A 23,848-nucleotide genomic window follows, 5' to 3' on the forward strand; every position below is an offset into this window, starting at 1 on the left:
CCCGCACTCGGGCCCGGTCAAACCGCTGAAAAAAGTTTCCGACGCCCCGCCCTCGGGCCCGGCAACGAAACCGAAACTGAAACCGAAGCACTCGGAATCCCACCATGTCGGATCCGAGAAAAGGGCGACATCGACTTCGGCACCGAGGCTACATACAAAGGAGAGCTCGGTATCGAAACATTCCATGTCGAAAAAGAAATATGATTTATCGCCCAAAAGACACTCGATACCCAAAAAGTCGGAATCGAGCAGACATTCGGTGTCGAAAACAGCAAGATCTGAAGATAGAAAACAAAAACAGCTCTCGGAACCAGGACCCTCGGTACCGATTCAAGAGCAACAAACAGATCCCAAACAAAAGATCTTGTTTATTGACCCACAAACTGGGAAAGTGGTCACGAAGAAGAGAAAGAGTGAACAGTCAGAAGATAAACCTCTTCCTTCAAAAAAGAGAACAATGGGGACGAACATAACTCCTCCTGCTTCTCCTCGTCCTAGAGACACACCCTCTTCTCCTATTCCTCACAATAGGCCACATATTCCTACACCCTCCACACCAAGACCAGCTACACCTCAGTCAGATGTAGACAGTGATATAGGGGAGGGAGAACCTCAAGGGGATGACGAATCTATCCCAGATGAGGAAGATCCATGGGAAAATTACGATGTAGGGTCAGATGAGGACAACGACCCAGAGCTATATCCCTCAAAGCCTTCACCACCTGATGATAACACAGGTTTTGTGCAGCTCATTAATAGGGCAGCAAAATATCGCAAACTAGATATGCACACAGAACCTCAGATAGAGGATTTCTTGTTAGAGACTCTACCTAGTGCACAGAGAACATCAGGTACTCTTCCTATGCTGAAGGGTCTTCTCACTCACACAGAGGAAATATTCGAAAACCCAGTGAGAGCCAGGGTGTTAAACCCAAGAATCGATAAAAAATACAAAGCGGCTCCAAAGGACCCAATATTTATTAGAGGGCATGTACCTCTAGATTCGCTGGTGGTCTCAAACGCTCGTAAAAGAGCAAACTCATTATCTACAGGAGAGGCTCCTCCACCAGATAAAGAGTCGAAGTTAATAGATGCATCAGGCAAAAGAGTAGCATCACAGGCAGCGAATAGCTGGCGTATAGCCAATACACAAGCACTACTCGCACGTTATGACAGGGCACATTACGATGAGTTAGAAAAACTTCTCACACATCTTCCAAAAGAACATCAGAAGAAGGCAGACCAATTAATACAGGAAGGTAAAATAATAACCAATACTTCCATTAAGTGTGCATTAGACGCAGCAGACACTGCAGCAAGGTCTATTAACACTAGTGTCATGCTAAGAAGGCACGCATGGCTTAGAATCTCAGGATTCAAACAAGAAGTACAAACAGCCCTACTGAACAAACCATTTGATCAGAAGACATTGTTTGGTTCAAGTACAGACGAGACATTAGAAAAGATGAAGAAAGATACGGAAACGGCTAAGTCAATGGGAGCATTGCAACAGCCAACGCACAGAGGTTCCTTTCGTAGATCCACCTATAGAGGGGGCTCAAAAAACACAGGAACAAATCAGCAATCCACATCTTTCACACCAACATCACCCAGAGGTAATTCAAGAGGTAGTTACAGAGGTAACAACAATAAGGGTAGAGGCCGCGGAAATAATAACAACCGCAACGCCTCAACACCAAAACAGTGACTTCATAGAACTCCCCCCAGACCACATAACACCGGTCGGGGGACGTCTATCACAGTTCCTACCTGTCTGGGAAAACATCACGTCAGACAAGTGGGTGAGACAAATTATCCAACATGGTTATTGCCTAGAACTCACAGCTACCCCACCAAACATCCCTCCCAAACAGCGTCCAATGAGTCAGGATCATCTGACATTGTTAAGAGAAGAAGTGCTAGCACTTCTACAAAAGCATGCAATAGAGAAGGTCCCAAAGGATCAACAAGGAACAGGAGTATACTCTCTATACTTCCTGATCCCCAAAAAGGACGGGTCCCTACGACCAATATTAGACCTCAGACCTCTCAATGCTTACATAAATTCGGAACACTTCCACATGGTCACGCTCCAACAAGTACTCCCTTTACTGAAGAAAGGGGACTTTCTTTCTACACTGGATCTAAAAGACGCTTACTTTCATATCCCAATTCACAAAGCCCACAGAAAATACCCAAGGTTTGTGTTAGAAGGACAACACTACCAGTTCAAGGTCCTTCCGTTCGGTGTCACAACAGCACCGAGAGTGTTCACAAAATGCCTAGCTGTGGTGGCAGCACACCTAAGAAGACAACAAATACATGTCTTCCCATACTTGGACGATTGGCTAATAAAGGCCAAATCAAAGGAAGAATGTCTTCACAACACACAGAAGACAATTCAATTGCTGCACCACCTAGGGTTTACGGTGAACTACAAAAAATCACACCTGCAACCAAACCTGATCCAGCAATACCTGGGGGCTACAGTAGACACAGAAAAGGCAATAGCATACCCCAACCCAATCAGAGTACAGACAATGGTCGGGTTAATACAAAGATTTCAACCACAACACTCACTACCAGCACGAGTGTTTATGCAACTATTAGGCATGATGTCCTCTTGCATACTGCTAATACCACATGCCAGACTACAAATGCGCCCACTACAAGAGTGTCTAGCGACACAGTGGAATCAGGCTCAAGGTCAGATTACAGATCTGGTGTTGGTAAACGACCGGACGTATCGCTCTCTGAAGTGGTGGAACACAGAAAACATTTCCAAGGGACGGTCGTTCCTAGAGCCAATTCCACAAGTAATAATAACAGCGGACGCATCGCTCTCCGGATGGGGAGCGCATATGGACAAATACACAGTACAGGGGAAGTGGAGTGCGCAGCAAAAGAAACTGCACATCAACTACCTAGAACTATTAGCAATATTTCTAGCACTAAAAGCTTTCCAAATGCAAATAACAAACAAGGCAGTCCTGATCAGAACAGACAACATGACTGCAATGTATTATATTCAAAAACAGGGGGGGACACACTCTCTCCAACTGTCCAAACTAGCACAGGACATATGGAGATGGGCCATTCCTCAAAAGATCTACCTGTTAGCGGAACACCTACCAGGAATTCAAAATCAAATAGCAGACATCCTAAGCAGACAGTCAGAACAAGTTCACGAATGGGAGCTGCACGACCAAATACTACAGCCATTCTTCCAAAAATGGGGGCAACCAGAGATAGATCTGTTTGCAAATCATCAGAACGCAAAATGCAAACAATTCGCATCCAGGTACCCACACCAAAGGTCCCAGGGCAATGCACTGTGGATAAATTGGTCCAACAAATTTGCTTACGCGTTCCCTCCTCTACCACTAATTCCATTACTGGTGAGGAAACTGCAGCAACACTCAATGACAATGATACTAGTGGCACCCACGTGGGCAAGACAGCCGTGGTTCACCACGCTGCTATAACTCTCACAAGTACCACATCAAAAGCTAAGGTTATTACCCATGCATCTTACACAGAACCATGGAGAAATAATGCACCCAGATCCCAAACAACTGAACCTAGCGATCTGGCTCCTGAGGTCATAGAGTTTGGGTATTTAGATTTACCACCAGAATGCATGGAAATCATTAAACAGGCAAGACGTCCTACCACCAGAGCATGCTACGCAGCAAAATGGAAGAGGTTTGCTATACACTGTAACAGTAAGCACATCAACCCTCTGGACGCATCCACTAAACAAATCATTTGCTATTTATTACACTTACAGCAATGTAACCTAGCATATACCTCTATCAGGGTTCATCTAGCAGCCATAGCGGCGTACCTACAAAACAGGCAACACCTGTCACTGTTTAAAGTACCAGCAATTAAAGCTTTCATGGAAGGACTCAAAAGAGTCATTCCACCAAGAAGACCACCTTCCCCAGTCTGGAATCTCAACATAGTGCTTACCAGACTAATGGGGCCACCCTTTGAACCTATGCATAGGTGTGAAATACAATTCCTCACATGGAAGGTGGCCTTCCTCATAGCTATCACGTCACTTAGAAGAGTAAGTGAACTGCAGGCTTTTACGATTCAAGAACCATTTATGCAGCTACACCAAAATAAAGTGGTTCTTAGAACAAACCCAAAATTCTTACCAAAAGTTATTTCAGCATTCCACATCAATCAGTCAGTGGAATTACCGGTTTTCTTTCCAAAACCACAAACAGTAGCGGAAAGAGCCCGAAATACACTGGATGTTAGGAGGGCCATATTGTACTATATAGAAAGAACACAAACTTTCAGAAAGACAAAACAGCTATTTGTTGCGTTTTCTCCCACACATAAAGGCAATCCCATCTCCAAAGCGGGCATTGCCAGATGGATTGTAAAATGCATTCAAATATGCTACTTAAAGGCAAAGAGAACATTAACTGTTCCTCCTAGAGCTCACTCTACACGTAAACTAGGAGCATCTATGGCATTTCTGGGAAACATTCCACTAGATGACATATGCAAAGCGGCTACCTGGGTTACACCGCACACCTTCACAAAACACTATTGTGTAGATGTGCACACAACACAACAAGCTAGAGTGGGACAAGCAGTATTAAAAACATTGTTTCAGACAGTTGCAACAGACACGGGCGACCACCGCTAGGGAGAGAACTGCTATATAGTCTATTCATAATGTACCATCTGCAGCCCATATGCCTCGAACGGAATATGCTACTTACCAGTATGCATCTGTTCTTGGCATAGAGGGCTGCAGAGTGGTACATGCCCTCCCAGCCTCCCCGGAAACCTGTGTCTGTTCCAACATTATCTTATTTAGATACACTTACATGGGCACTCTTATCTGTATTCTACTATACTACTCCATCTAACCCTACTATGGCAAAACAATCTAAGGATGGAGCCGATGCCCATGCGCACTACCAACTAAGGGAGGAGTCACCAAGATACAAAAGACTCTCCAAGAGAAAAACAAAGTGCAATCATCCGAGCCCAACACCAGATGGCGATCTATTCATAATGTACCACTCTGCAGCCCTCTATGCCAAGAACAGATGCATACTGGTAAGTAGCATATTCCATATCCTTACCTAGATGACTGGCTGTTGAAAGCAAATTCCCTACGCAAGTGCAAAGAACACATAGATACAGTAATATCAACACTTCACAATTTGAGGTTCTCAATAAACAGAGATAAATAGTCTCCTAAGCAAGAGAAAAACTCAACAGAAGTGAAAGCTTATCCTTGCGAGCAGAAGATTTTATCCATATATATTGCACAAAACTTACCAGTACCAGAAGGGTCCGTCTCTGACAGTGAGGACTGTGGGGAAAAAGCTGGGTAAAAGGCCTCCTGCATACCTCTCATACCATGTGCAGGGCTACATATGAGGCCAATTCAGAAATGGCTACAAAACCGATTGTCACAAGCCAAGGGAGTTGGTAAGATGTAGTGGTTGTCACGCAGAAAGTACAGGAGGATATGGCATGGTGAAACAGGACAAATAGAGCTGCAGGAAGACCATTCATACCACCAACTTGCACAATAATCAGTACTACAGATGCTTCACAAAAGAGTTTGGGAGCTCATATAGGGCAACTCAAAGTCAGAGTGTCTTGCAAGGAGCAAGAAGCTGTTCAACATATCAAGGTACTGGAATAAAAGACAGCGTTGTGAGCCTTAAAAACCTTTCAGAAACAGATATGGGGAAAGTCATTGCTAGTTCAAACGTACAGTAAAACAACAATGTTCTAGCTCAACAAACGTGAAGGAACACAATCCTTTGTACTATCAAGACTCAGAAGATATGGGGATGGACCCGAGACAATCAAAAACATAACAACAGTACATCTTCTGGGGGAAGACTACATAGAGGCAGACAACTGGGGTGGCAATCATCCTCCTCTCACGAGTGGGAACGCCATCAGACAGTACTCAAACAGATATTCAGAAAATGGAGAACACATGAATAAACCTATTTGGAATACCTGAAAATGCTAAATATCAATCCTTTGCATCCAGACACCCTCACCGCCACTACCTAGGGAATGTTCAGTTGATAGCCTGTCAGGTTGATTTGCTTGCACTTTTCCTCTGATCCCACTGCTACCTAAAGTAATCAGTAAATATAAAAAGTCTCAAATTACATGAATACCTATAGCTCTACATTGGACAAGACAGACTTGGTTCTCTGACTTAATAGAGATAGCCCAGGGCAATATACTGATATTACTAGGGCTGCATGATCTATTATCTGTTCAAGGAGGGAGAGTTCTCGATCCAGAGCCAGGAAATCGGAGTTTAGCGGCATGGCTCCTGAGGACACCGAGTTTGGAGATCTGGGCCTGCCAGAGAGAGAATGTAATGTAACTTGTGTAGCACGATCTCTTGCCCTGGGGTGTCTTGGCGCTATTAAATTATGATTGGGCTGAGATAGTGATATAGTTGTAGTAAGGCAAAAGGGCAGAAACAAAACTTCTACTCCTGAATGAAAAGCCAGGTTTTTAAGGCTTTTCTAAGCAAAAGTAAGGAGGGAGAAGTTTTTAATGTTAATGTGAGATTGTTCCAAAGTATGGCAGTGGCCCTAAAAAAAGCTCCTTCCACCCCAGGTTGCTTTTCTAAAAGGGGGAACAATCAGGTTCCTTGCGAGGCCTGATCGGAGTGTCCTTGCTGGAATGTACCATTTCAGTTTCTTTTTTAAATGGTCTGGCCCAAGTCCATGCAAAGATTTATAGGCCTTACAGAGAGCTTTGAAACTGCAACGTTGTTTGACTGGCAACCAATGTAATTTCCTAACTGCTCCTCCTGCTGACTCGTACTTTGGAATTTTACAGAGGAAACGAGCCACCGTATTTTGCTACACCTGAAGCCTCTTAACGAGTCCCAATGCAAGCGTGAGATACATACTGTTGCAGTAATCAATCCTTGTAAGAATGAGTCCCATTGTTACCACTTTGAATAGTTCGGGGAGCAGAAATGTTTCTATTTTTTTTAATTAACCCTCGGGAACAGAGACCGACCAGGTTAATTTGTCTACTTGCTCCCTAAACTTTAGTTCCTTGTCTACCATGAATCCTAAGTTTCTAACTTTGTTTGAAGGTTCGGGTAGAGAGTCAATCTCAGGAGGCCACTCGTCTGGTGTCCAGAAGGAGGGATTTTTTACCGAAAATGAGGACCGTTTTATTAGCATTAAATTTGAGACAGTTACAATCCATCCAATTGCTCACCTCCCTCATAGATGAGCTGGAATCCGCACCCGAATTGGTTTCCGCGTTAGCCAGTGCTACCACAATTTGGGTATCATTGGCGTATGAGGCCAGAGAGAAGCCTGCTTCTTTGATAATGATAGCTAGTGGGGTAACATAAAGATTGACTAGGCTTGGGCTCAGGGCAAAGCCCTCGGGAACACCACAGGGCTAGGAAAAAGATTTGGAGGTAAACTGTCCCATCTTCACATTATTTTGTCTGTTTTCCAGGAAAGATAGCAAACGATCAAAGGCAGTACCTTCTATCCCAAGCCTAGGCATACGGTCAGCCAAGATCTCATGGCTGACCTGATCAAAAGCTGTGGAAAGATCCAGGAGGATCAATGCGGCTGTCCCACCCCTATCCAGTACTTCTCGTATTTCCACCAGAGCAGATTCTGTACTGCGATGCTTTCTAAAACCATGTTGAGTGTCATTAAGCCAAAATTGTTCCTCCAAGTATTCCGAAAGTTGTTGGTTCAATATTTTTTCTACCAACTTGGTGAAGAAAAGAAGTCTAGATATTGACCGATCGTTATTTGGGCCTGGGGCGTTCAAATTATCTTTTTTTAATAGGGGGAGAATCGAGGCTTGTTTCCAGACAGAGGGAAAGTATCTTTTTGCGAACATATTCTCAAAAATGTGCCCAAGATTTTGTGCTACTTGAGCAGGGATCAAATGCATGATGTTAGGGGGACAAAGGTCTTGTGGCGCGTCCGATTTGATGAGTCTGATAGACTTTATAAGTTGTTCTGATGAAACCTTAAAACAGGAGAGACTGGCTTTATTCAGCAGTCCAGTTGGAACATACTCCTCCCCATAATTGTCTGCTCTATGTGTGGTAAATTTGTCAAAGATACTTGCGACTTTCTCCTGAAAAAATCCTGGAAGAGTATTGCAAAATTCTTTATTTGTTCCTGCATTATTTGAACTCGCTGGTGTTATTAGTTTGTTTATCACTGAAAATAGAGTCTTATTAGCATCCGATGCAGCTTTTATATGCCTTGAATAATATTGCTTTTTTGTTTCAATTATATATTTTTTGTGTTCGACTAGTTAATTTTATATTTGGTTTTCTCATCCACATCATATTTTTTCTTCCATTCTTGTTCTTGTCTCCGACAGTCCTGCCTTGATTGTCTGAATTTCTCATTATACCAGGGTTGGGATTCTTTCTTACAAGTGATTTTTTTAATTTTTGGGGCAACTAAATCGAAGGCAGAGTTCAGCCAGAATGCAAAATTCTCTACACTATGATCCAGGTTTTCCCCAGATTACCAAGGAGGGACTGCCGCGATGGCCTCTCCCAAAGTATCTGGCTGAATTTTGTGCCAGGTTCTACTTAGGGTATGTTGGGTGGTGTTTCTAGTTATAGTTGATTTTTTGTCATTATTTGCCAGTTAACTGCTCAGTGGTCTGACCAAGTCAAGGGAAAAGATGGGAGTAACCTACTATCCGAGTAATTGGAAAAAATCCCAGCCTTATGTGTTTCACCTTTGGCAACTAAAGGCAGACTAAACATATTCATATTGTCAATCTGAGTTTTAGAGTCAGGATCTTATTCTATTTCCTGGTGAAAATTAAAATCTCCCAAAACCAGAAAGTCCTCATTAATAATACCTGATTGTGTTAGCATACTAAGCATATCTGCAAACCCGCATCTGGATCCTGGGGGGGGCGATAGACTAACATTCCCTTGATATAAAGAAAAACCTGTTGCACACCAAATAAAGAGAGTACAGAAATGATGTCTCAATGGACATTTAAGAGTTCAAGTATCCACATTTGAAGAAAAGGGAGGACGATGGGTAATGCGGCTCCTCTTTTATTGTTATGGATGGCCAGCTGACACGTGTTTCGTCGCAAAGCAATTACAATACTTTAGCGACTCCTCAGGGCTGGGGAGGATACAAAATACAAGATGGAGTACATTGTAACATTTCAAAGAACATTACGTTTCTTACTTCTAGTGCGGGTGCAAAGTGAAAGTGAATATGGTGACAATATACAGCAGCATATTCGTGGAAGCACACAACACCGTCCCCGCCTTCCTTAGTGGATGTCGAAAAAGTGTGAATGCAAGTGTAAACGCAAACAGGATGGTGGTTCGCTAGTTAGTATGTATGTGCCAAGGATTATTGTGGTAACCTGATAATTAATTAAAAAGAATCTTATCGTAGTGGCGCGAAAGGGGGGGGGAAGGATGTGAAAGCACTCGTGTAAGACAGTCCCTGTTCTGGTGTGACTTGAAACGTCAAGCTCGCATGACATGTGCAGAGGAGTAAACCATAAAGGATTCATGTGTTAGGAACAAATCTTACAGCCATATAGTGGTGCGCTTCCTACCTGTAGTAGATGGGTACTTAACCACAGGTCTATAGCATTACCAAAAAAGAAGGAAACAAAAGGGGGAAAGGAAAGTAAAAACTACACGGTCTTGGAAGACAAGTCAACATAACGAACTACAAAGGCATTCTTGTAAACAATGTCTAAGCAAAAATGGTTCTCTCAAGGTAAGTGTTCATAAATCTTGGAGCTCACCGCTGTGCCGGTGATAATTCCAACCCGGCCCCGCTCGAGACCAGGTGTAGTGGTTAAAATCGTCGTGGCGAGTAGTCCAGTCTAAATCTATGCTCAATACGATTTGATAGCTAGAGGGGGGAAAAAGATAGTGGATTCCAGATCAGTGAACTATATCCTATTAGCGGATCTTTGGTGAGTAGTGCTCAAATCTCCACATTTCCTGCAATGTAATTTACTGGTGTCTCACCTTGAGAATAGGTATTTGGTGATTTGAATCGACTTCTGTGGCAAAATAACTAGGGATGGTAGGGGCATCCACTTGTTCAATAAAGGAGAGTGTGAAGACTCATCAGCGGGATCCCTGGATAGAAGTCGGTTGTTCCAAGAATAAGAAAAAGGAAGAAACGGGGAGCAAGAGCATTAGTCTACCCACTCTGGTTGATACCGATGGGACATTTGTATAAACAATGCAAACGTAGATCAGTCATGACCACTGGTTTATCTTAACTTATGTCCAAAATCTGAGGGGTTGCTGGAGCGCTAAGTTTATATATATATCCCAAGGTTGAAGTAATCCTAAGAATCGAACTCATATTTTTATATTTCTTACCCGATTCGCGGGGAAAAGCCAGCAGGACGAGTACTCCTGCAGTGGTTCCGGGTGCGGACACGTCATGTCGACCCGGAAGTGGTTAAATAGCCTCGATATGGCCCGTATTAGGAAGACTAGAGCGTTAACATTACCGGAAGTGGGTGCACGTTCTCCAATTGTCACGGAGGACTCCTAACATGCTGTGAATAGCGGCGAGGCATGCAAACAACAACAGAGCGAAATCATGTTGAAGCCGAAAATAAAAGCATGCACTAGTGACTTATCTCAGTGTCATGCTTGATACACATAACATTCAGATCTAAACAAGTGAGGTCATGCAGCAGAACTACACAGTGCAGTTGTGTCAATTGCACAATCGAATAAAACAGTAATTTATACAAATGTTCACAATTGTTATCTACAATCCTCTTGGATATATAACATAAGGTCATTAAGTGTAAATTAACAGATCTTGCGAAACAGTTCTTATAATTGGCATAACACATTTACAATTATTTGTCATTACGTGTGGTGATAGTGAATGCTGTACCATTCTATTTATAATCAATATATCGTAGTAATATGGTTATGATGTAGAGAATGTCCTTACAGGACCACTCTATTTACTAACAACGACATTCCGGTAATGTTAACGCTCTAGTCTTCCTAATACGGGCCATATCGAGGCTATTTAACCACTTCCGGGTCGACATCACGTGTCCGCACCCGGAACCACTGCAGGAGTACTCGTCCTGCTGGCTTTTCCCCGCGAAGTGGGTAAGAAATATAAAAATATGAGTTTGATTCTTAGGGTTACTTCAACCTTGGGATATATATATATAAACTTAGCTCTCCAGCAACCCCTCAGGTTTTGGACATAAGTTAAGATAAACCAGTGGTCATGACTGATCTACGTTTGCATTGTTTATACAAATGTCCCATCGGTATCAACCAGAGCGGGTAGACTAAAGCTCTTGCTCCCCGTTTCTTCTTTTTTCTTATTCTTGGAACAACCGACTTCTATCCAGGGATCCCGCTGATGAGTCTTCACACTCTCCTTTATTGAACAAGTGGATGCCCCTACCATCCCTAGTTATTTCGCCACAGAAGTCGATTCAAATCACCAAATGCCTATTCTCAAGGTGAGACACCAGTTAATTACATTGCAGGAAATGTGGAGATTTGAGCACTACTCACCAACGATCCGCTAATAGGATATAGTTCACTGATCTGGAATCACAATCTTTTTCCCCCCTCTAGCTCTCAAATTGTATTGAGCATAGATTTAGAGTGGACTACTCGCCACAACGATTTTAACCACTACACCTGGTCTCGAGCGGGGCCGGGTTGGAATTATCACCGGCACAGCGGTGAGCTCCAAGATTTATTAACACTTACCTTTGAGAGAACCATTTTTGCTTAGACATTCTTTACAAGAATGCCTTTGTAGTTCGTTATGTTGACTTGCCTTCCAAGACCATGTAGTTTTTACTTTCCTTTCCCCCTTTTGTTTCATTCTTTTTTGGTAATGCTGTAGACCTGTGGTTAAGTACCCATCTACTACAGGTAGGAAGCGCACCACTATATGGCTGTAAGATTTGTTCCTAACACATGAATCCTTTATGGTTTACTCCTCTGCACATGTCATGCGAGCTTGACGTTTCAAGTCACACCAGAACAGGGACTGTCTTACACGAGTGCTTTCACATCCTCCCCCCCCCCCCCTTTCGCGCCACTACGATAAGATTCTTTTTAATTAATTATCAGGTTATCACAATAATCCTTGGCACATACGTACTAACTAGCGAACCACCATCCTGTTTGCGTTTACACTTGCATTCACACTTTTCGACATCCACTAAGGGAGGCGGGGACGGTGTTGTGTGCTTCCACGAATATGCTGCTGTATATTGTCACCATATTCACTTTCACTCTGCACCCGCACTAGACATAATGTTCTTTGAAATGTTACAATGTACTCCATCTTGTATTTTATATCCTCCCCAGCCCTGAGGAGTCGCTAAAGTATTGTAATTGCTTTGCGACGAAACACGTGTCGGCTGGCCATCCATAACAATAAAAGAGGAGCCGCATTACCCATCGTCCTCCCTTTTCTTCAAATGTGGATACTTGAACTCTTAAATGTCCATTGAGACATCATTTCTGTACTCTCTTTATTTGGTGTGCAACAGGTTTTTCTTTATGTACATAGTGTGTGTCTCGGCACACATTTTTGGAGGGGTTTAGGACCTTTGTCCCCTCACCTGCATGCACCCTTCCCTAATAGCACTATTACTACTCCCGTGAGCAGTGCGCCCAGTATTTCCCTCACCTAAAAACCCTGGTCTCAATTGGTATAACAATCCCTCGATAACCTGTGAGTCTACATGTTGTACAGAAAAAGCTACGACTTCAAAACCGGGCGAGATGAATGGCTCAAAACTAGTTTTATAGAGCTCGTGGTAAAAAACTGCCACACCTCCTCCCCTTTTTTGTGATTGTCTATCTAGACGATAAACCGCGTAACCAGGGGGAGTGGCAGCAACAATGTCTATGCCCAAACTGGCGTTGGCCCATGTCTCTGTGACAAGTGTCACGTCTGCTCTTTGTGTCTGTATTAAATCACAGAATTCCAGTTGATGTTAAACAGCGATCTGGTGTTAAGTAGCATACAAGATATAGTTGTTCCATTGTTGCTGGAGTCTTTTATGTGTTGCTGAGCAGGTATCCTAGTAACAGTTGGGTTGCTAGCCGCATGAAGTCTAGGACCTCCTGTCTGGTTGAAGTCAGGTAACTGGCGAGCAGTCGTGCCGGGAACATTGTACCTAAGAGCCAATATGGCATCCCTCAAATATTTGATTGTATCTATGCTTTTTTGTGTGAAAGGACTAGGGGGACTGGCACTGGGCACCACGGCCAGACGCGGATGGGCGCTGACGGGCTTGCCTTTGGTGCATCTTCGGCCAAACACAAGAGAAGCAAGAAATTCGACAACAAGTAAATGCTATACGGACAAATGGGAAAGATACTCAATATCTTCGTATTTGCTCAAGAGCAAACTAACTTATGCCTCATTGAAAGTACATTTGGCAGCGATAGTGGACTACATGAGTGGCCATATAGGAAGGAGCTTCTTTAAAACACCTGTAATCAAAATACGTCTGGAGGGGGCAAAACGAATAGCTCCACCAACACAATTAATGAGAGAACCTTTTGTACCACCTCACAAGGCTTCTCTAAAAATTATCACATTGAAGATGGCTTGCCTTATCGCAGCAACATTTCTTCGAAGAGTAAGTGAATTGCAAGTGCTTAATACAAGAGCCATACATGCAAATACACAAAGACAGGATAGTTTTGAGGATAGACCCACATTCCCTAGCCAAGGTAATCTCATATTTCCATATGAACCAATCAATTAAAATAGCAAGTTTCTTCCAAGAACCAAAAACTTACGCGGAAGGAGCATTACACACACTAGATGCCAAAGTAGCAATCCCAATATATGGAGAAAACAAAACCAATCAAAAAGTGAAAGCAACTGTTTTTTCATTTGTGGACAATAACAGAAGAAGAAAAAGAATACCATCTCGAAATGGATCACGGAAACAATATAAATGTGTCACTGAATAGTGGAGATACAACTACAAATCAAGCCTAAGGCATACTCAACTCGCAAAAAAGGAGCAACAATAGCCTTTGCTGGCAAATATACCAATGCAGGATATTTGTGTGCCAGCTACTTGGTCATCAGTGTGCATGTTCCAAAAGCACTATTGCATAGACATATCAATCAATCAATTAGCATTTGTATAGCTCAGCACTATTACCCCGAGGGGTATCGGTACACTGAGGATGCTTTGTCTCTGTCGAAAAGCCAGGTCTTGAGTCTCTTTTTGAAGTCAGCCAGAGAGGGTGCTATTTAGAGGTGGAGGAGCAGGTCATTCCAGGTTTTTGCAGCGATGTAGAAGGAGCGGACCCTCTGCGGCTGCATCTGATGTGGAGGTGTGGGCATGCTCAAGTGAGGAGAAGCCAGGTGTCTTGCAGGTAGATGGAAGTTCATTTGATGGAGGTAAGTCCTTGATTGTGTAGAGCTCTATAGGCTACATGCGAGTCTTGACCTGGCTTCTCTTCTGGATGGGTAGCCACTGAAGGTTTCTGAGGCAGGAGGGTGATGTGAGTCAGTTTGTGAAGGTCAAGGATGTGTCTGGCTGCTGCATTCTGTGTGGTCTGGAGTATCCTGAGGAGCTGGGTGGAGATGCCGGCTTTGCCATATTCGCGGCGCATGGTGACAGTTGCCCAAGTGATGGTCTTTCTGGTGTTGACTGGGATCCATCTGAAGATTCTGCAGAGCTTGCAAAGGGTGTGGAAACAGGAGAATACAACTGCATTGACTTATCGTTACATGGTCAGTTCGTCGCCAAGGATGATGCCTAGGTTGCATGCATGGTCTGTTGGTGAGGGGGTGTTGGCCCGAGTTCCGCTGGCCACCAGCTGTGGTCCCAACTGCAAGTGGTACCGAAGATGAGTACTTCTGCCTTGTCGGAGTGGAGTTTGAGGCAGTTGTCTCTCATCCAGTTGGCTATGTTGGTCATGACATCGCAGAAGTTGGTTTTTGCATTGGAGGGGTCCTCTGTGAGATAGAGGGTTAGTTGAGTGCTACCTGCGTAAGAGATTATGTTGGGTCTGTGGGATCTGGCAACATCTACGAGGGGGGTCATGTAGGTGTTGAAAAGGTTGGGACTGAGAGATGATCCTTTTGGTGCGCCACATACGATGTCCTTGGGTTCGGAGATGAAGGGTGGTAGCTGGTAAAGAAAGCTGCAATTCACTTGAGGGCGTTTTTCTGTTTGCGATGTTGTGAAGTCTGTCTATGAGGGTGTGGTGGGAGACTGTATCAAACACAGCTGAGAGATCAAGGAGGATCAGGGCCACAGTTTCTCCTCGGTCTAGGAGAGTTCTGATGTTATCTGTCGGAGCAATCAGCATGGTCTCATTGCTGTGGTTGGCACGGAATCCTGATTTTGAAGCGTTAAGTATGTGTTTTTGTTCCTGGTTTTGGGTGAGCTGTTTGATGGCTTTCTTGAGTACTTTGGCTGGGTAGGGTCAGCGGAGGGTTTCTTTTGAAGGGGTCTGACCTCTGCGTGTTTCCATCTGTCCGGGAAGGCTGTTGTGGAGATGGAGGTGTTGATGATGCCGGTGAGTTCTTTGCTGATTGGGTTGGTTCTGAGGTTAAAGGGACGGTGGGGGCAGGGGTAGGTTGGGCACCCTAGAGTGGATGGAGGACATGATGGCCATGGTGGTCTGAGTGGTGAGCGGAGACCAGGTGGTGATCATTTGGCTGGTGAGTGCGTTGGTTGGCCGAGATTACTGAGATTTAGAGCAGTGTGTTTGGGTCAAAATTGTAGTCTTGCTGTCAAAGTAGTTTGAGAGGGTGTCGCAGAGTTCTTGAGAGGGGTGGACGGTGCTTTCTGTGGTTGTCGGGTTGGAGAATTCCTAGACCATTTTGAACAGTTCCTTCATGTTGTTGGCCGCAGTATCGATGTGGGCAGTGATGGCTAAGTCCTTGCTGCTCAGGTGGTAGTTGTTGATGACTGCATTGTAGGTGACTCTGTCGGAGGGATTCCTGAGACAAGCCATCGTTTCTCAATCTGCGCTTGGTAGTTCTGAGCTCTGCGGTGTACCAGCTGGCTTGTTTTGAGGTTTTGTTCGATTTTGCTGGTTTCAACAGGGCGACTCTGTCAGTGCATTTGGTGATCCATGCAGAGAAGTTCTGCACGGCCTGCTCAAGGTCTGATGCAGCTTTGGGTTGGGTGGTGCTGAGGGCAGGGCCGGACTGGGAACCAGAACCGGCCCTGGCAAAGTGCTCGGCCGGCCCCCCCCTACCCCTACCCCCCTCCGGTGGGGGTGAGTGGGGGGGGGGGCGCTGACCGCGCGCTCTGCCAGGGCCGGTTTTCGGCCGTTTTTGTTACAGGGCCGTTTCTGCAGCATAGCTGCAAAAACGGCCCTGTAACAAAAACGGCCCCCAGGGGGCCCAAATCCGGCCCCCAACCATGCGGCCCACCGGGGGATTGCCCGGTGCCCGCATCGGCCAGTCCGGGCCTGGCTGAGGGCCAGTACCCACTTTGACTTTATTTTGCCCCAGTTGTGGTGGGAGGAGCTGGAATAGCTGTAATGTTTGGTGATAGTGTGCTGGGCGTTGGAGATGGTGAAATTGTTGATGGTGTGGTCAGTCCAGGAGAGTTTTGTGACGTGGCTAAATTTGATTCTGTAGCTGGAGGTGAAATAGAGTCAACTGTGTGTCCGACTTTATCCCTGGGTTCAGCGACCAGTTGGATGAGGCCAATGTTGTTCAGGTTCTCCAAGAAGGTGAGTGAGTTGGTGTTGTCAATGTTGAAATTGAGGTCGCCAAGTAGGACATAGTGGAAGCAGTCGATGACTATGGGGGCAATGAGATTGGAGATGGCTTCTCAGAAGGCTGGGCAGGGTCCCGGGGTCTGTATATGAGGGTGCTCTTGTCGTGGTCTTGGCTTCAGTCTGTAGTTGGAAGTTGAGATGTTCCATGAGAGCCGTAGGGTCGTCTTTAGTGATGGTGCATTGGGGGGTTTACTTGAAGATGGCAATACCCCTGCTGTGTTTGTTGGTGTGGTCATGGTGTATCATCTTGTAGCTGGCTGGTATTGCGATGCTGATTTTGGGGTCAAGGAGGGGTTGAGCCACGTTTAGGTGATGAAGGCAACATCAGGCAAGACGGCGGTGATGGTGTCCTAGATTTCTGTGGAATCTATGCAGAGGGAACGAGCGTTGAGCTGGATGCAGAGGAGCAGTTCAGGGTTGTTTGTTGGTCTTATGGATGATTGTTACGCGGGATCCAGTGCAGGCTGGCCGTCCTGTGCTGCAGAAGAAGCGACAGTGGCGGCAGGTGACGTGTCCTTTGGTTGATCGAGTGGAGGAAGTGCAGCAGCTGTTGTTTCTGTGTCTAGGGTCCAGGAGCCACTTGGCGGTGTGTCGGCAGGTGTGGGAGGTCCAGTGTTCCTCAAGCTGTGCGCGGTCCAGGTCTGGACTTGCATTTTGCGCGAATGCACAAGGTAGCTTAAGTGGGGCAAAAGTATTAAAACATTTATTTACAAGCTGACCCTGTCTTCAACCCAATCACCACAAGGATACAAAACTGCTACAAAATCTAAGCACAGCATGTGGCTCCAGTAAATATTCAAGCTGCAAAACGAAGTGGTTTCTTATCTGTAGGAGTAGTGTTGCAGCTTGAAGAATTTTCCTGGATTCACAGGCTTCTCACCCACCTCCCCAGAAGATGTAGGAGCTTAAAAAAGAAGAATCTGTAAATCGCAACAACGTATGGGAAATTCCAAGAACGGCGTATGACATTAGAAGAGGCTGAATTGGGCACCAAATGGTGTAACAGTCAACGCCCAACAGCAACAAAAAAAGAGAGAAAATAGAAGGACTACTAATGCAGTCGAGAATCCTGGATGCAACCACTAGATGGCAGAAAAATGCACAGCATGTGAATCCTGAAAATTCTCCAAGCGGCAAAACTACTCAAACAGGTAAGAAACCATTTCGATTTTCGCCATTTAATATGCTTATATGAATCTCCTGTTGATGCATCGAACCCTGTAAATTCCTTATATATTTAAAAAATATGTTTCTATGACTGTTTGGAACAGACACATACCAAGTAAAGCCTCTGGTATATCATTACACATAAGGTATTTCTTAAAGGTCTCCCTTAGCTTTGCAGTGTTCAGCATGCTGCAGCTGATCTACTCGAGGAGCAGAAAAAACAAGACAGCCTATTTCAGTGATGCCACTCATTGTTAATACATAAATCGCAACTATCTGCCAAGAATTATACCTTACTTTTACTCAGCAAATGTATATCTCATTAATCAAACTGAATAGAATGATGTGTCAGAGCCTCTTATGCTCAAAACCGTTGACCTGCAAGTTAAACAAAGATGTGTGTAACATGAACTAGCCTTCTGAATCTTTTTACTGGCGTCTGGTAGATTGCTTCCTTTTCACTTCATAAAAGTATTGTCAAGGGTTGTATATATGTGTTTAAAAATATTTATGAAACATCCTGCAGTTAAATCATTGAATGGTAAACCAGAACTTTATCGCCAGGTCCAAACTGCATGAGTCCCTGGAAAACCAATGAGGCTGAGTTGGCAGATCTACCCAGTAAAGTCCTTCTTCACTACACACCAAAGGTACTTCTTGATTCTGTTTTTCAAAAGTTCTGACTATATGCTGTGAAATAAATGGAAGCCAATTGTTAAATCTAAGGTTTTGAATGTACTGTTCTCTTAACCAACTTCACTAGGTAACCATGTATCACATTTTAATTAAAAACAAGACATAGATAAGATATGGCACAAACTCAGACTGCGTAATAAATGCACAGGCATGTTAAGTATTCTGTAAAATGTGTCAAAGTTTGAAAAATGGAAGCTTAAGATGTGTTAAAGCTTGTAAACACTGGGCTCACTGAGAATTTACTGTTGGATTTATGGAGCATACACATTGTACCTTGGCATACAGGCCTCAATTTGAAAATGTCCCCTTTAGAATAGCCTCAGTATTCTCCAGGCAGTTTTGTATGTCAGCAGTGTAATTAGTTTGCAGTGAAAGCAAGTTCATAATGAACTGTAAGTTTATTCTGTATTTTCAGGCCTGCAGAAATCCTATCTGTCTTGACTTGTCTCCCAATCTCTTACATGGCCGATTAACAGGACACGAGGTTGTAAACTGGGATATCAAGGTAGGAATTTAGCATTTTTTATGCTTTTTGCATAGCGACATGAATGCTCTTATCTCGTATTTGTGATGTGATCTGACAGTGGACTAGGTATTTATTAAATATCACAAAGCACAATGTGTTGCTGCTTGTATAATGTTGCTTCCTGCTATAGAAACATGTCCTTTACCATCTCAAGATAAGTTGTGAAACTATATAGGGTGGTGCCTTATCCCAACTGTGGCAACTACATTTTCCTTAAGCAGTTACTCAATGTACACAGGTAAATCCAAATAAATACCAACATTTGACGCCTTAAAGATAATTTTCAAAAGACCAATTAATTCCAGATTTCATAATACCCATGTGCACTTAATAGGAATACACACCAGATATGGGATAATCTCTCACTAAACCATCCTGAACATGGTAAAGGCGAGTGCTCCTAGTCCTTAAAGTTTGAAATCAACTAGAAAATGTTTTGTTCTAAGTTTTAACATTATTTCTTTTAGGTAGCCATACCTTGCCCATATTTCGTATCAAGTGATATTTTTACCTAAATATATAAAATGATATAACATATAACATTGACCCAGTAAAATCAATTTCAAACATTGAACAACAATTCAATATTACGATGTTGGTGAGTCAACAGAGTGTTATTCCACTGTTTGATCTATCAAAGGGCAGCTCAGCAGGACACTAATTTAAAGTAGAAATTTACGTGACCATTTATACTGTGATCTTCCTCCACAGGCCTAATGTGTCTCCAGTTCGCTTTAGACTCTTTTGCTTAGTTGCACATCTCTATTTTATTTTAAGCTGCAGAATCATTTCTGCATTAATAAAGAAGATGAGACATGGATGTATAATAAACTTGTATCAGTGAGTAAGGTTTGCTGAATAAATATAAATGTAAATATAAATATAAATGTATAATGTAATGTATTGTAATGTATAAATGTATTGGGAAAGTATCAAGCCCTTTTGCATTCCTACAAATCTGTGTTCTAGGCCATTTATTTCCGTAATGAAAGAAAGGTAGCCAGAGAGAGAGAGAAGAACCTGCTCGCAGGCAGTTATGAGAGATTGGAGAAGAAGCATTAGTTCACAACATTGTGACAGCAGCAATACAGGATTGGTGGCCACAGGTGTCGTGAGCAGGTGGCTGCTGAGCAGTAGGAAAAGTGGATGAAAATGAATGCTTCTATGCTATAGAAATAAATGGAACTACAAAATAGCAATCTAAGAAACACCACGCAGGCAGAAGCGGGTGAAACGCAGGTCAACGGTAGTCCCACCTGGTTTAACGCCGCACACAGCGCTCTTCGGCCGCCTCACCCCCGCAGCAGACAAAGAGCCGCAGCTTTAGGCAGAAAGCAGATCACAGGCCAGGATCACATTCATGGAACGCAGGTATCAGGGAGAGCAGGCGCGGCACTAGAGGAATTCCCACCTTTATTGGCAGTTTTCCATTATGCACCATTAAATACTAAAGCTTTGGGGCATTGGAACTAAAGCCAGGAGATACACTAATACCGGACACACACAAATGCTAGGATTGCTCGTGTGCTCACCGAACCCCAAAGCCCGGGTCCCAGTTCAGTTTAATCAAAATACCCAGTAGGGCCACTCCCACTTCTGACCGGTACCACCTGGGAGAAGTGGTCAAACATAAGAATTACCCAGGCCAGGTGTATAACTGGTGAGGCTACTGCCTCAGATTCAGACTCGCAAAGCCCTGCAGGGGTGAAATCCTTATACTAGTGGGAGATTTTGACTCTACATGCTGGACATTGGAAGTGAAAATAGAGCTCATCGGTATAGCCTAACGATCTACAGTGGGCCTACTACCCTGTATCCTCCGTTTTGAGGGTAGATTTCATATATCACAACTTTATTCTACTGTTCCACAGTATGTTGGGATGAGAAGAGTGCTTTTAATAAATCCCTTTAATTCCTATTCAGGTAATGACATCCACAAGCACTGAATACCAGCTGTTATTCATCAGGGTTTCTATGGAGTAAAATCTATAAGCAAACAGCACCCCACTGCACTCTCTGACCCAAATATAGAAGCTGAATTAAAAGAGCTGGTGGCTATCAGTCAGTTAAGTTTGACGCTACGGTTGTGGATCTCACCGCCTCTCTGATTGAAATAGCCTTAAAAAGATAGTGGATTTAAGTCGCCTTCTGATGCTCAAGAAGATCCAGGCAGAACATTATCTCCTCCCGAGGCGATCCCTGGATAGGTGCAAGTATTTGCTGACTCTTGCCAGCTGAATATGTTAATCTCCCATTTACACAAGGGAGTGATAGTCTAATTAATTGGTAGGTTGCTGTTGAATTTGGTAACCGTTCAACGTGTTTATTTTGCTGACCGCCTTTCAGACCAGAAGTATAAATGTATGTGCCATTGAAATGCAATGCAGTGCTCGCTTTTAGTAACATCATAATGTTGCATTACTTTTATAGATCCTGGTTCACCTGCAGTTCCATAGAACATTTAGCACTGGCACAAAGTGGTTCACTAGTTAAGCAATGTTTTGGTGGTGTCTCCTTCTATAGCACTTTACGCATTATACCCAATATTCTTCACTATGCCTTCTTAACCACAATACTTTATTTTTTGCACGTTTCATATTTGCTCAATCTTTTGAACAATTTCTACATCCTTTATCTGAACTCTGGGGTTGCAGCTAGTCCCCTCATCAAAGTTTCTGATCGTATTTTTTAGTAGCCATTCTTATTTATGTTATAACCATCTCTAGCCACCCTGCTCTTTCTTCAGTGCGAACCTTGCTTTGTAATCAGCCTCGAGGTCGACTTCTAGTCTGCACCAGAAAAAAAATTATAGACTTAGGATTTACAGCCCGGTTGGGGTTTTCTCCCACCTGGAATTTCTTTACCTACCTAAATCATGTTGTTCCTCCTCTTTTCTTACCCTTCCCTCCTTTCCTCTCTGAGTTGCTTGTACTTATTTTTCATTTTCATCCTTATTTATATTTTGTGTCTCTCTCTCCACTCACCGCTCCTTTTCTTCCACCCCCTGTTTCAGTCCGAGGAATAAGAGCATGCAATCTGTTCTGCATCTCATATACCATACTTATTTTTTTTAGCAGATCCATTTTGCTGCAAAGTACAGCCCAAAGGCATTTGTCTGGGTTAGTGCTTCTTCTCGGTCCTAGCAATACATTGTCTAAGCAGAATGTATTTTGTGGATCTCAAAGTTTTCTAGCATAGTGACACAGCTTATTAAGTTAAGATGAATACAGTGACACTAAAGATGCCCCTAAATGTGATCTCCCTTTACGTCAATTGTCTCTTTCTTCATAAGGCAGGGAAAAGTCCTGCACTATTTGCACACGAAACATACAGACATTGCATTATTACAGAAAACGCATCTGTCTGCAGACATTAAAACTATGATGTAATTGGGTGGACTTGGTACAGAAAACTTGCAGGGTGCACAGCCATAGACACAGAGCTGCTTAAGGAAATGTGGAGTTCCCATGTTGATTAAATGTTCTTTGCCCAACAACCTGGACAGACATAGAAGGCCAATATGTGAAAATTATGACCATCACAGTTATTATAGGCTCAATATAAGCTCCCAGTGTAGGCCAGTGGGCCTTTTGCTCATCTGTCCAGACTCTTCTGGAATTTGGTGATACTAAAACTATAATAAGCTGTGATGAGAATGTTGTCCTAAATCTCTTATATGATAAGATCAACCTGATAGATTGGGCTAATGGGGATGATAGGGCAGTTGGTAACAATGTGATGGTACATCATAAGCTGATAAATATCAGGAGTCTGACAAAACCAACCCTCCAGGATTATATTTTAATGTCATGTGTACATGGATTTAATGTCTAGGATGGACTACTTACTTGTAAGGGCCTTGTGCTGTCGGATGTATGCACCTGCAATATCCTTGTGGGCGGGTTGACAAATCATACTCAGATCTACCTTTTATTGGCATTTAATTTATTAAATGCACATATGATGCAACGGTGTAGGATAGCAATGGAGTATGGATGAAAAAGAAACAATTAAGGGCACAAACACGAACACATCACTTATAATGCAGAATCGCTTACCTCTGCACAGATTATGTGGGCAGTGAGGAAGGCAACATGGAGAGGCCAATTAATGTGTGATTCTGCATTAGCCAAAATAATGGCATCAGAGCACCAGGAAAAATTCAAACAGGAATTCAGAGACTTGAAATAGCTCTATAACCAGGCTCAGACTCCCAATCAGAGAATAAGAGGGGATGTGGCAAAAACGGCCCTGAACACACTGTTTGCGGAACACCCTCAAATAAAGCTAAAATAAAGACACAGTGAGAGAAGAGAGAAGGCTGACCATCTGCTGGCAGCATTGCTAAACTGGTGGGAATCGCATTGTGCAATCTTGGTGATTAGGAAGACAGGTGGCTTTTGTGAAACGCATTACGTGACTAGCACCGAAAGGTCTGCTGGATGCCTCAATGACTCTGAGCAACTTAACATTACCAAAATGGAGGATGTATTCTTGCAACAATTGGCACGCCCCTCCGTTTCTTCAGAGGGTAGAGCCATACTCGATCGATAAATTATTGAGAAGGGAAATAGTGCATGTTATCTCTTCCCTGTCCTCATGTCATTCTCACAGGGAATATGGGTTCTTGGGAGACTATTAAAAGTTCTGTTGTTGGT

At 43.5% G+C, this 23,848-nt stretch overlaps 1 protein-coding gene across 2 annotated transcripts in view; it reads left to right on the top strand.

Annotated features, from left to right (window-relative positions):
- The window catches only part of NBEAL1 (neurobeachin like 1), a 916,399-nt gene that overhangs the window by 375,886 nt on the left and 516,665 nt on the right, over positions 1–23,848 (top strand). For both annotated transcript variants that reach the window (XM_086955272.1, XM_086955273.1), the window contains 2 exons: positions 18,533–18,618; positions 19,080–19,169. In XM_086955272.1, coding sequence (XP_086811398.1) covers positions 18,533–18,618; positions 19,080–19,169 — 176 coding nt within the window. The remainder of the gene's footprint in view (positions 1–18,532; positions 18,619–19,079; positions 19,170–23,848) is intronic.

Source organism: Lissotriton vulgaris, chromosome 2_1, assembly GCF_964263255.1.
Source record: "Lissotriton vulgaris chromosome 2_1, aLisVul1.2, whole genome shotgun sequence".
Taxonomy (NCBI): domain Eukaryota; kingdom Metazoa; phylum Chordata; class Amphibia; order Caudata; family Salamandridae; genus Lissotriton; species Lissotriton vulgaris.